General features: G+C 40.4%; 1 protein-coding gene across 1 annotated transcript in view; it reads right to left on the reverse strand.

The window, feature by feature from the left end:
- The window catches only part of PLCL1 (phospholipase C like 1 (inactive)), a 356,723-nt gene extending 346,012 nt beyond the window's left edge, over positions 1-10,711 (reverse strand). Inside the window, exon 1 of the mRNA XM_032755052.2 lies at positions 9,955-10,711. Coding sequence (XP_032610943.1) covers positions 9,955-10,194 — 240 coding nt within the window. The 5' untranslated portion in view covers positions 10,195-10,711. The remainder of the gene's footprint in view (positions 1-9,954) is intronic.
- Between the last annotated feature and the right edge of the window lie 2,442 nt (positions 10,712-13,153).

Consider the following 13,153-nt stretch of genomic DNA (forward strand, 5'->3'; position numbering starts at 1 on the left):
TCTATCAGCCTTCATAGAATTGAAGAGAGTTAGGATCTTGCTCTGAATTAGACTTTGGCTTAAGGAAATGTTATGGCTGGTTTGATCTTCCATCCAGATCATTAAAACTTTCTTCATATCAGCAAGAAGGCTGTTTTTGCTTTCTTATCATTCACATGCTTCCTGGAGTAGCACTTTTAATTTCCTTCAAGCACTTTTCCTTGCATTCACAACTTGGCTAACTGACAAAAAAAGGCCTAGCTTTCAGCCTATCTCAGCTTTAGACATGCCTTCCTTACTAAGCTTAATCATTTCTAGCTTCTGATTTAAAGTGAGAGATGTGAAACTTTTTACTTCACTTGAACATTTAGAGGCCATTATAGGGTTATTAACTGAACTAATTTCAATATTGTTGTGTCTCAGAGAGTAGGAGGCCTAAGGAGAGGGAAAGACACTGACAACGGCCAGTCAGTGGAGCAGTCAGAACACACACATTTATCAATTAAGTTCGCTGTATTATATGGGCATAGTTCATGGCACTCCAAAACAATTACAATAGTAACATCAAAGATTACTGATCACAGATCACCATAATAGATATAATAACAATGAAAAAGTTAAAAATCTTGTAAGAATTACCAAAATGTGACACAGAGACACAAAGTGAGCACACGCTGCCAAAATGAGACATGAAATGCCACCAGTAGACTTGCTCAACACAGGGTTGCCACAAACCTTCTATTTGTTTAAAAAAATGCAATATCTGCAAAGTACAACAAAGCAAAGTGTGACAATGTGAAGTATGCTTGTACTACTAGGAGCCCTATTCCTCTCAAGGGAAAATGGAATGCAATATTAAAATAAATTCACGGGTATTTTATGTGAAAGGAAGGCTATGAAACTGAGAAAAAAATGTATATTCAAGTAATCCTTGAGTTTCCCAAAACTGTTTTAAAAATTGTTTCTTTTTGATTTGTCAGCTGAACTTAGTGTTTAAAATAACAATAAAAAATCTGCTATTTTATCCACATCAGCTAAGCTTTAAATCAATACTGTTTTAGAGGACGAGAACATGTAGCATAAAGATTAAAAGCAACCTCTGGAGCTAGATTATTTGGACCTGCTTCTTGGCTCTGCATTTATTAGCTATGTGACCTTAGGCAAGTCACTTAACATCTCTCCATCTGTAAAAATCGAGATAATAATAATATGCATATCATATGGTTATTGTGAGAATTAAATTATTTGATACACATTAATGCTCAAAACAATGCTAAACTCATCATACAAACTATATTAGTATTTGCTATTATTATAAAGAAAATTGCTCAGTAGGAAAACCAATTCAAGATGTTACTAGGTGTTTTCTTTATTAGATTAAACATAAAAATAAAGCTACTTACTATTAATAACATTTCTAAATATATAATATTTAAGTATGATATGAAATCAATAATTCCAAAATATTTCAAAGCTGGAGTTTACTAAATGCTGAAGATGACTTTGCATCTTTTATATATGCCTCTAGGCGGAGCATGACGCTCCAATTCCCTCACCTCCAACCCCACTCCCACTTCCAAAAATTAGTCATCATCAATGATTAAGAAACTGCAAGGTCAAGGACATTGATGGGCTATGTTATATGGGGATGAAGCTTTCAAAGAAGAGAGAGGTCAGAGTGCACCTAGCATCGTCTTCTCTCTCTCCTCCCCAACCCAACAATCAGGGCTGACCTGTAGGGGAGCAGGGCCATCACTCTTCTGATGCCATTGCCCTTTTCCTGAACCAGGCCTTAACCTAGCCTGAGCCAAGGGAGGCTTAGAGGGGAAACATACTCTCCCCCTGCTGACCATGTCTCTGACTCCCTATTATCTGGCCCTAATGGGTGTGCCCCTGATTACACCCTAGAAGGTGTGCCCATCCTCATCATCGGCTGTCAGATCTGGGAGGTGGGGTGTGGGCTTTAAGTATACAGGCTATTTGGCTTGCTTTGGTTTGAAGTCATTTGGGCCTTAGGGAAAAGTGCCTACAACATGGTCAGGTCTAGCTTTCTAGGGTTCTACATTGTAATTTTGGTCCCAGCTAACACTAAAGTGTTCTTTTGTCTCTTTTTGCCTTATTCGTGCATCCATCTCCCTCACATCAGAGAATGTCTCACAGAGAAGGTGTTCTGAATTTGAGTATCTCTGATTTCTAAATACTCAGTAGCATCAAAGTCCCACCATTTCTAACCATGATATTGTACCATGTAAATAATACAAGTTTGCCTGCTGTACATATTGCCTGGGCTTAGTCTGTGTTTAGTACATACTTAGCATCTTTTAAAAGGCTTTTGAAAGCCATGCATGCAGCCAACAAATATATTTTAAAATGCTCATCATTACTAATCATTAGAAAAATGTACATCAAAATCACAAGGAGATACTATCTCACACCAGAATGGCTATTACTAAGAAGTCAAAAAACAACAAACGTTGGTGAAGTTCTGGAGAAAATGGAACACTTATACATTGCTGGTGGTAATGTAAATTAGTTCAGTCACTGTGGAAAGCAGTGTGGAGATTCCTCAAAGAGACTAAAACAGAACTACCATTTGACTAATCAATCCCATAACTGAGTATATATCCAACAGCGTTCTACCAAAAAGACATATGCACTTGTAGGTTCATCACAGCACTCTTCACAATAGCAAAAACACGGAATCATCTCACCAATGGTGGACTGGACAAGGAAAATGTGGAAAGCATACACCATGGAATACGACACAGCCATAAGAAGGAACAAAATCATGTGCTTTGCAGCAACATGGATGCAGCTGGAGGCCATTATTCTAAGTGAACTAATGCAGAAACAGAAAACCAAATACCACATGTTCTCACTTATAAGTGGTAGCTAAACACTGAATACACATGAACACAAAGAGAGGAACAATAGATACTGGGGACTACTTGAAGGGGAAGGTTGGGTTAGGAGACTTGGGTTGAAAAACTAACTATTGGGTACTATGCTCACTAGCTCACAGGATCATTCATACACCAAACCTCAGCAACATGCAATTTACCCAAGTAACAAACTTACACATGTATACCCCCTGAACCTAAAAGTCAAGAGAAAAGAAGTAAAAATGTTAAAAATTAAAGGCTCTTGAAAATGGTCAGCATAAGAATTAATAAAGCAGATATTATCTTCCAAACATATTTTAAACTTTTGAATACGAAGATGTATAGTTAAGGAAAAACACAATAACCTTGTCTATAATAGCTACACACTTTCATAAATTTACAAATACAAATTAAGAAATATATGGAAATGAAACACACTAAAATAGTTTATGTTGTTTTGCCTTGATAGATTTTATTATTTTCAAAATTAACTTGCCTTCTTTCTGAAGTGATAATGATAATGTAAACAATGCTTCTTTTCTACTCACCATGTACAATCCTACTTTTCTCAAAGTGATGCTAGATTGATTATTAATAAGATGAATTTAAATGGCACTGCTGAAAATAAACTAGGTTATATCTCTCTCTTACATTCACAAAAGATGTTACAGATAAAACTACAAATGAAATCCAATTTTAAATCCAATGGACTATTCCAATACTTCGTCATACTATGATTTTGTTGTCATTAAAAGTTAGCTGAAATACACAATACATTTGCCAATATGTAAGACTGAATGTTGTTGTTACAGAAGTTGGCCATTTGGCCCTAATAGTTATTGTCAGTTTAGTATAATCATTAATTACAATAAACTCTGTCTATTGTTTCCTATTACAGGAACTAGAATACAGAGATGAACTACGATAGATAGGGAGGTGAATAAGAGTCAACAAAACTACAAATAACCCTCTTTTACATTATTAAAACACTAAGATTTTGAAGAACTGAAAGGTTTCACTATAATAAAGTTTATTGATTGATTACCTTAGATTTCAATGTAAAGTCCAACACAATGATTCTCTCCCTCCTTCTTATAACCAATGGCTCATTTACTGTTGCTGAGATCCTGCCTCTTAGCTCTGTCTAGGCATCTAAAGTCAGATAGTTTTTTTTAAATACACAGTGTTAAGCACATCTCAGTTCGGACATTGCTCCTGAATGTGGAGTTTTTTGTTTGTTTGTTTGTTTGTTTGTTTGTTTGAGACGGAGTCTCGCTCTGTCGCCCAGGCTGGAGTGCAGTGGCGCAATCTCGACTCACCGCAAGCTCTGCCTCCTGGGTTCAAGCCATTCTCCTGCCTCAGCCTCCCAAGTAGCTGGGACTACAGGCGCCCGCCACCACGCCCAGCTAATTTTTTGTATTTTTAGTAGAGACGGGGTTTCACTGTGTTAGCCAGGACGGTCTCGATCTCCTGACCTCGTGATCCGCCCGCCTCGGCCTCCCAAAGTGCTGGGATTACAGGCGTGAGCCACCACGTCCGGCCAACGTGGAGTTATTTTTAATATTCACAGTTATTAAAGCTGAACAGAATTGAGTGAGGGCGCAGAGAAGACTGACGCAATTCCTTCATTGAGTTACTGCCTGGGCCACTGCCTGATTAGTTTGCTGTGGCATTGCCTAGAAGCAGTTAATGAATTGCTTGTTCAGTAGCACCAAGGTAAGGTCGGCTGTCTCCTGATATCTTTTCATAACGCCCTGCTGTGCCTGAGGTGTTATTTGGCAATAAATGTCCAATTGACATTTTACTGTACAAAATTTAATTACCTGTTTTCTCCATGGTAAAAAGGGAAAGGTTGGGAAAACACTATTCAGTCTCAATCACAATGCGTGTTTAACCCCTCAATGGCTATGTAATTAACTTACACTTTTTTTAGCCTTAATATATTTTCCAAAAGGGAAAACAAACTTTGTAAATTCTGATAATAGTAGCAAACACTAATCAACAGACACTTCAAAAACCTTTCATCAAAGTAAGACAAGGCTCTTTACCTGAAGTTTAGTCATTTTCTTGAGAGGTGCTATAAGAAATCACATCAGAAAGACCCTGCAATTAGAAGCAACCACTTCTAAGGTGAAATGTGACCATGTTACTACGGCAATTTGAGAGAAAGTAACATTCTAACTGAAGTTGTGGGGATCATAAACCAAATCTACCTAAGAGGTTCATGCTATTCATGCAGCCAAATCACATCTCAGGAGGAGAGCCGCAGCTAAAGCCCCCAGGGCACACTCTCAGCAACCCTTTCGGTAAAGTAAAGGCTGGCCAGCTCCTCTGGTTATTTCTCCAAAATCCATCCATAAGTTGGTTATTTGGAACTTTTAACACATATTTGTGGAGAATAAAATCTATAAATGCTGATTAATTCCCAGGTCAATTTATAAACGCCTGTATAATTCATAGGGTGCCTAAAATTTTTAACTAATTTTTAATAACATTTAATTTCCCTTCGTAACTATCCCTATTTAAACACACACACACACAAACATACACACACACACACTTTCAGAGCTCCAAAAGAAGATTCCCCCATTTTCTTACTCCCCTAGATTAATATATATTCCTATGACCCAGGTATTTTTTCTGCCTGCGTATCAGCCTAAAAGAGAATACAATGCTTCACAAACTCCACTGTCTGCAGGGGTATGGGGAAAGTGGGCCTGGGGTAAAACAATAGGGTGTAAGCTCCATATATTGACACCAAGCAGAACACCTGCCAGATTGCTCTGCCTTTTCAAGTACAGCACAGGCCTAACAAAATAGCCAAAGACAGAAAAGACAGAAAAGGTTGCAATCTCCCTCTAGAGAATCAAGCTCCAAATGTCTGAACTGAAGGAAAGAGGGCTGAGAAAACATAATTTACCCCACAAACCGTAGGACCTAAAATGCATACTCTTCTGTCACTATCTCACGTGTTCGGGCTGTTTCAAACCTAGAAAGCGTTCGTGGATTGTGGACTTCTTGCATCTGAGAGCCAGCCCAAGAGCACAAACTCTGAAATTAAGCAGACATGACTTTCAGTCATCACTCCACATTTTTACAGTAGCTCTCTGTGCCTCCCTTCCCTACTTTAGAGAGTTTCCTGTGAGGTTTAAGTGATACAAATGTACGAAAGCTCCTAGTTTAGTATATGACTCACAGTAGTAGGCACTTAATGTGAACTGCATTCCTCTTGCCTCTCTGAGGAAAGCCATAATCTTGATAGGGGTCTACTGGTACCCAAGGGGCACCTTTGAGGCTGCAGTTCAAAAATCCACCATACCAGCCCACGGTGACACGATAGAGTGAGACTCGCCGTGATATAAAATAATGAGACATGAACAACACCCAGGTAGCTGCTCCAGTGCTGGTCTCAACACCTCATTCCCAACTCCCGTCTTCATCCCCCACACCCATATCCATGAGATCCAAGTGACAATTTCTATTCTTCCTTGCCTAGAGAATTTGTTCTTAAGTAGAACAAAAGGAAGTTGAAAAAAATTAGAACCCGTCAACGTGTTACATACAATGGAAGAAAAATCAACTGCTATTTTTAAAATACATATGTAGCTCAGTTCCCACCATCTAATATAGCAAATAAGCTATGCTGCTTCCTATTTCCAAAACATTACAATTATTACTGCACTACAGCTATTTGGAACAGCATTTAATATTTTGATTAATATAAAATGTACTAAAGCTTTTTTTCTTTGTGTACATTTCAATGCCAAATTAAAAAAATCTCTTGGCAAAACTGTGAAAAATGCATTTTCTCTCAATATAGAACATTTGCTATGTATTTCTTATATGATCTAGACTTTTTTTGGAAACTCATTTTTACTATGCTAAAGGGAACAAACCATAAGGCAGCAGATTATAGGGCTATAAGCTATAATCTAAAATGTTAAATATTTTAAATACTGTAAGTTTGATATCAAATACCAGATAAATAAATGGTCTTATTTCTTAATTAGAAATATATTCAAATGCAGAATAGTAAACAACTGTTAGAGATTATCAATACTGCAGGTATCCAACTTGTCATTTCAAACCACAAGTCATCAAGAAGAAATTAAAATGGATTCTATTGCATTATTGTGGTATATAACAATGCGCTTACCAAAAAACATGCAGCATTTATCAATGTCAATGCTGTTGAAACAATCACACAGAAAAACATAGGAAAAAGTAGACAGATTTTTAAAAAGCTTAGTTTAATTCTCACATTGAATGTTTTTAAACCTAGGATTGGTTATATGGGGGGAAGAAACACAATGGCAGTAGAAAGAATTTCTGAAGATGCATACAGATAAATGTTGTCATTGTTTTCCTCAGCTCAGAAGGAAATTGTTTTTTCAACTAAACATATGTTTTCACAAATTATGGAGGGCAAATTTACTAAAAACATTCTTTTTATTAATATACAAAACAGTCTGTTTTCTGGCAGGATAGCACTATTCTGAAACAATACCTTAAATTCAGCTGAAAAGAATTTAATATTTGATGATTCACAACCTTTCAGTGGCTCAGCGTTATGAATATCAATTATTACTGCACTACAGCTATTTGGAACAGCATTTAATATTTTGATTAATATAAAATGTACTAAAGCTTTTCTTCTTTGTGTACATTTCAATGCCAAATTAAAAAAAAAAACTCTTGGCAAAACCGTGAAAAATGCATTTTCTCTTAATATAGAACATGTGCTATGTATTTCTTACATGATCTAAACTTTTTTTGGAAACTCATTTTTACTGTGCTAAAGGAAACAAACCACAGGGCAGCAGATTCAAGAATGTCAACAGAAAGGTTCTTGATCTCAGAGAAGGAGTGGAACAGAGCCTACCACCTGCCTTTTTTTCTCCTTAGAAGGGCGTTAAGGCCTCTGGGAACAGACCCCAATGACTGCTGCCCACCAAGACCTACCAGATTACCCTTGAAGATTAGTTTATTCATCACAATGACCTTAGACTACCCTCTAGGCTCCAAAAATTTTTAAAGCTAGGAGACTTGTAAAACTCTAGCCAGATTTTTTTGTAGAAATCAGGAGCTGCTATAGTTCATCATAGACACATATAGATATATCTGCTTACATATGCATGGAATATTTTGGAAGCATACATAAGAAAGTGTTAACATCTATGAGGGTGGACTACGTAAGTGGGAATGTGGAGTGTCTGAGGGTCTTTCCTTCACACTCCTTTGCAACATTTGATTTTTTAAATTATATGTATGTGCTACTTTTTCAATAAAAACCTAACATAATAATTCACTTTATTTTCTAATATCTTTAATTTTAAAGGCCATTTACCAAATGTTAATTGCATTTACTATTAAATAGGGGGAAAATCAAGTTAATACTCTGTTGTCTCCCTCCTTTTTTGTCACAAAAAGAAACTTCAAAACAAAAGAGGCACCATTACTCAGCAATGACCCTTCTGAGAATATAAACCATCATAGTACAATTCAAAAGTGGCAAACTCAGTTGCAAGAATTTGTATATTCCTTATACTCCATTACTTTTGTTTTTTACAACATTATAGAGCCCTTTGCTCTTTACTGTCATATATTTTAAAGTCTTTTGCGGTTCCTGTTTTACACACACAGGATACCATGTAGTATCAATACAGTAGAATCCAAAATGTATGTGTTTCCTAATTGTGATGTTTTTTAAGTTTCAAAACAGTGTGCTTTCTGACCCGTGGGTTAAAAACAAAATAGTAATTTCCCTTTGTCCAAATTCACACCCAGAACAGAACACTCCTGTTACATAATCAAAAAGCCACAAAATAACAGAAACTACTACAAGTCATTTGTAATTACCACCCACTCTTCTTTCTATATTATAGAAACCTCTCCACTGATTTTAAATTTCCATGTGTCAGTGTTGGGAAAAAAACTATACTGGAGCCACATTCTGTGGTCAGTCTACCTAAGCTGGTGCTGGGAGCTTGGAACATGCATGATGCACTGGTTATGCAGCTTAACCCTGAACGGAGCTTTTGAATATATTAGTGAACCCAATAAATTCAATAGTAAGTAAAAGTCCATCTTTCATTGTCATTGAGGGATGTGTGTGTGTGTGTGTGTGTGTGTATGTACACACACACATATATACTTATATATATACATACATACATATCGTTTTATACTGACTGCTCCACCAAAATCAATTTTAATCTGACATGCATTTGATTGATTACTCACATGCATTTACACTGAGGCCCTTTTCCAGAGCCTGTGTGAGGGTTCTTACCTAAATAACCTTACCCCAAAGTCATGCTCCCAAAAGAGGAAATCTCAAACAGATGAAACAAGCCCCAAGTGGAAGGAAGATGGAAAGAGAAAGCGGAGGAAAGAGGTTTACAAATTCCTTGCCAAATGGATGGAGAGAAATTCTGCGAGGTGATTAGCGGGTCAGGAAACGTTTTCCCTGGATGTGGTGGTAACCACAAGGACCAGGGATAATGCTTGGGGGATTGATTGCTTTCCGGTTGTGCTTTCTGCAGCGCAAAAACTCTGGGCTCTTGCATTGCTCTTTACTGTGGTGCAGGGTCCACTTAAAACTCTGCCTCCCTGCCGGGAAAGTTCACATGTCTTGGGATTTCGGGATCATTTAAGTCTAGAGAGAATTTTTTTTTTTCACTTGAGAGTAAGCTGTGCATTTTCTTCATTGTATGGGAAAAGCTAACCCTTAATTAGAAAGCAATGCACAACCATCCGGTGGGTCTGCATTTATCCTGAGTTCTCCCTTCTTCCCTCCATCAACGGTTTAGTGAAGCTTGCAGAGAAAATGAGGGAAAGCATCCATCAGAACGCAAAGACGCAGAGCGGAACTTTTCCTCTGCCGTCAGTGGGGAGAAAAAGTCACTTGTGCGTCTCACGGCTAAGAGCTGAGTCTGGGAATCTCCGGATAAGGAAGGAAGGTTTGGCGTTGAAGGAGGTGGGAGAAAACAATGCTGAGCCTGGATGCCTCCGGACACCGCACATCCTGCCCGGGTCCCCGACCCACCCATCACCCACAGCCACGCTCCCGGTGCAGCGCGGCTTCGCTTACCTTGATGATGCTGCTACGCCGGGGGGTCGCCCGTGCCGCCTCCAGGAGGCCCGCCTCGCTATCCGCTGGGGTCCCCGCGACGCCTGGCAGTGCGACCCCGCTGCGACGGTCCCTCATCCGGCCCCCAGAGGCCGCCGTCACGCAGTCCCCAGCGGCATCCGGGCCCACTCGGGGGTCGTCTTCGCCCCCCGCCGCGTCGGGCGGTGCCGGATCCTCCCTGCCGGCCGCGCCCTCGGCCATGGTCTGGCGCGTTTCGGGCTCCCCGGGGGAAAGCGGGACGACCGGCAGCGGAGTCCAGCCGCTAGGCACGGGTGCGCTCCTGCACCAGGAGGCGGCCCCGCCAGACTTTGTTTCACCGCCCAGCGGCGGCGGTGGCGGCGGCGGCGGCGGCGGCGGCGGCAACTTTCTGGAGAGGGGACATTGCTCGGGCAGAGACGTCCTCGGGCTTTGGTCTAGGAGGCTAGCAGTCCGGCGGGGACGGTGGCGGGAGTGGGGAGGCGATGTGAGCGGGAGGCAGAAGGAGAGGCGAAAAACAGAGGGAGGTATCCGAAATGTGATGCAAACGCCGGCCCTGCGCCAGACAAAAGGCACCGGCGCCCAGCCAGGCGGCCTCTGAAGCCCGGACGCCGGCGGCCCGATAGGGGCCACAGCCGGGCGACTGCGGCCGGGCGCACCCGCCACCTGCCCGCGGACTGCGGCGCAGCGGTCCCAGGAAGTGCGGCGGCGGCGGCGGCGGCGGCGGCCTCCACTCAGCTCTGTTGTGACAGAGAGGGAGACTTGTTTTGACAGCCCTTGGGGATTGGCAGGCGTCTGGGCCTCTTAGGAGCCTCGCCTCGCCGAGGGGGCTCGGCCCGACCAATCCTCATTGCCGAGGGGTGTGCCCGAGCGCGAAGAATGGAATGTGTTCTGCAACCGGGAGCCGGCCCAGCAGGGCTGGTGTACTCGAGCCAGGGTGTACGCGCGCGCACGCGTGTGCGAACCCGGAGGCGCTCCGTGTATATTTTAGGAAGTTTAGATTTGCGAAACGAGCCTGAGATGGAACAAAATCCAGGTTGCGGGGAAGGAGGGTGTAGAAAGAAACCTTCTTCTGCCAAACAAAGCAATTTGGAGGAAAGGGGGTATTGAGTATGAATGTCTAAGCGTTTGAGGTGACGGGGTGAAACTTTGCGTGGTCAGAGGTTAATTGCAGGCTCTCAGGCCAATTCTTAGAAGTCAAGTCCATGCAGAGATAAACTATTTACTGGGATCTTGGGGTTCCATAATTTGCTTCAGGTTCCAGGAAAGGATTCTAAGGTCATGCTGCAATGTGAGTAAATATAACAAGGAAGGGGAGTCAGATGAAAGAGATGATGGTGAAAGGAAACTGAACCAACTAAATCCCTCCGAAGACTGACTCTTAACAAAGCACTGATACAATCCAAGTCAGATAAATGCAGGTGGGGAGTTTAGTCTCTATCCTAAAACATTCCTATTTGACAATGGTTCAGCCTCCTTTCTCTATATAATCCTATATAAAAACATATTTTGCTCATTTCCAGTAAGCTAGCAACCAAGAAGGGAGAGATCTCTGGATGATGAATTAAGTCACTGAAATTATCCACAGAATGCTCAGATGCAAACCACGGCTCTAAGGCTCCCTGGTAAGACAAAAGACTTGGCATTTTAATTTTTAACTTCTTTGATATTAGAATCTATATTAAGCCTCACTTATAACATTACATTGTACCTTAATTATTAATAATTTAACAATTTGAGATTTTACTTGTTCCTTAGTCTGGCTAAGAGCATGAGAAATTATTCAGCATTTTAGACCAACAATTTGGTTTGAATCTCATAATTTTAGAGCTGTATGGGGATTTAGGGATCAACTAGGACATCATTTTTATTTTACAGTTGAGACAAAGGCCCAGGGAGCCTTGTCTACTAGTTAGTGCAGGAGCCGAAATTAGAATCTGCCACCCAACTCCTCCGATAATCTCTTCACTACTTTATCTGTCTCCTCTGGGCTACAACCAGCCAGAACTGGCAGGGGCACTTGGGAGGTTTCAGATTTGACATTTACCAACTACTAGGGAATACTGAGAAGGCTTGACTTTACCTTTTCTTTAAACATAAATGCAGCCTAGTAATGAATGTACTGTAGAGAGTAGCAGTTACCTCTGGTTTTAGAACCAACACCACCCTCTAGTGAGATTCTGAGAACTGCATCCATAACAGCAAAGGCTTCTTTTTCCCACTCATCTTTAAAAGACAGGAGGGGTAACCCAAGAAAAGTTTCCTTTCCAATGGATATGCCTTTATAACGCACAGACTAGAGGAAGAAAATAAAGTGTACCCAGACTTAAAACAACCATACATGTCTTCCATCTCCTTTAGTTCAGGAAATTCCTGTCTATGCTATATAGGAAATAGTTTTAATTGCTATCCTCAGAAATATATCTTATTTTAGGCTATCTTTTTTTCTTTGATATTCAACTATTATTACATTTGACTTCTGTCATTTACAGTTGTCAGTGCTTCATTTTTCTTTGTTACTCTAATAAAAGTCCCATTCTTCGGTTGTCCTCTGAAAAATGTAAAACTGCCTTTATCTCACTCATTATCTTGTTATAGGATATTAATGTCATTTATAAGTTCCTCATCCTACAGATTTGTATACCATTATGATAATAATTTATTTTTACAAATATTAAAATTAGCATCACTTTATTAACAAACATTCAAGGTCAGTGATCTAAAAAAAAACAGAGGCCAGAAATTACAGCATATAACTTGCAAAATGTTTTATCTTTCAACTAGACAATGTCCAGTTGGACGCTTTTCTCTTCCTTGGCATCCTTCCCTCTCACCCTCATGTGAAAGTGCACACACAGACACACACACACACACACACACACCTCTGATTCCTTTGCTCTGAGCCTCTATCCATAAAGTTTGTTGTCTGAATTACTCTGCTTTGATAAACTAGTTGGACCCTGATCTAGCAAGTCGTTTATATTGTTGTCTTCCAGCATAAGCTCAGAAGGCTTTTCCTGATACTCATGTTTGCAATTGAAAAAAAAACCCTCCTATGTACTTGCTCCTATCCAGGAGCAGATTCTGCTTTGTGGACCCACTTCAAAAACTGAGAGAAGAGACTAGCTAGACTCAGTTAAGTCAGCAGCCATGGGCACATTCCTACCCCTGCATTAACAGTCCC

This window comes from Hylobates moloch, unplaced genomic scaffold (assembly GCF_009828535.3).
Source record: "Hylobates moloch isolate HMO894 unplaced genomic scaffold, HMol_V3 SCAFFOLD_1, whole genome shotgun sequence".
Taxonomy (NCBI): Eukaryota; Metazoa; Chordata; class Mammalia; order Primates; family Hylobatidae; genus Hylobates; species Hylobates moloch.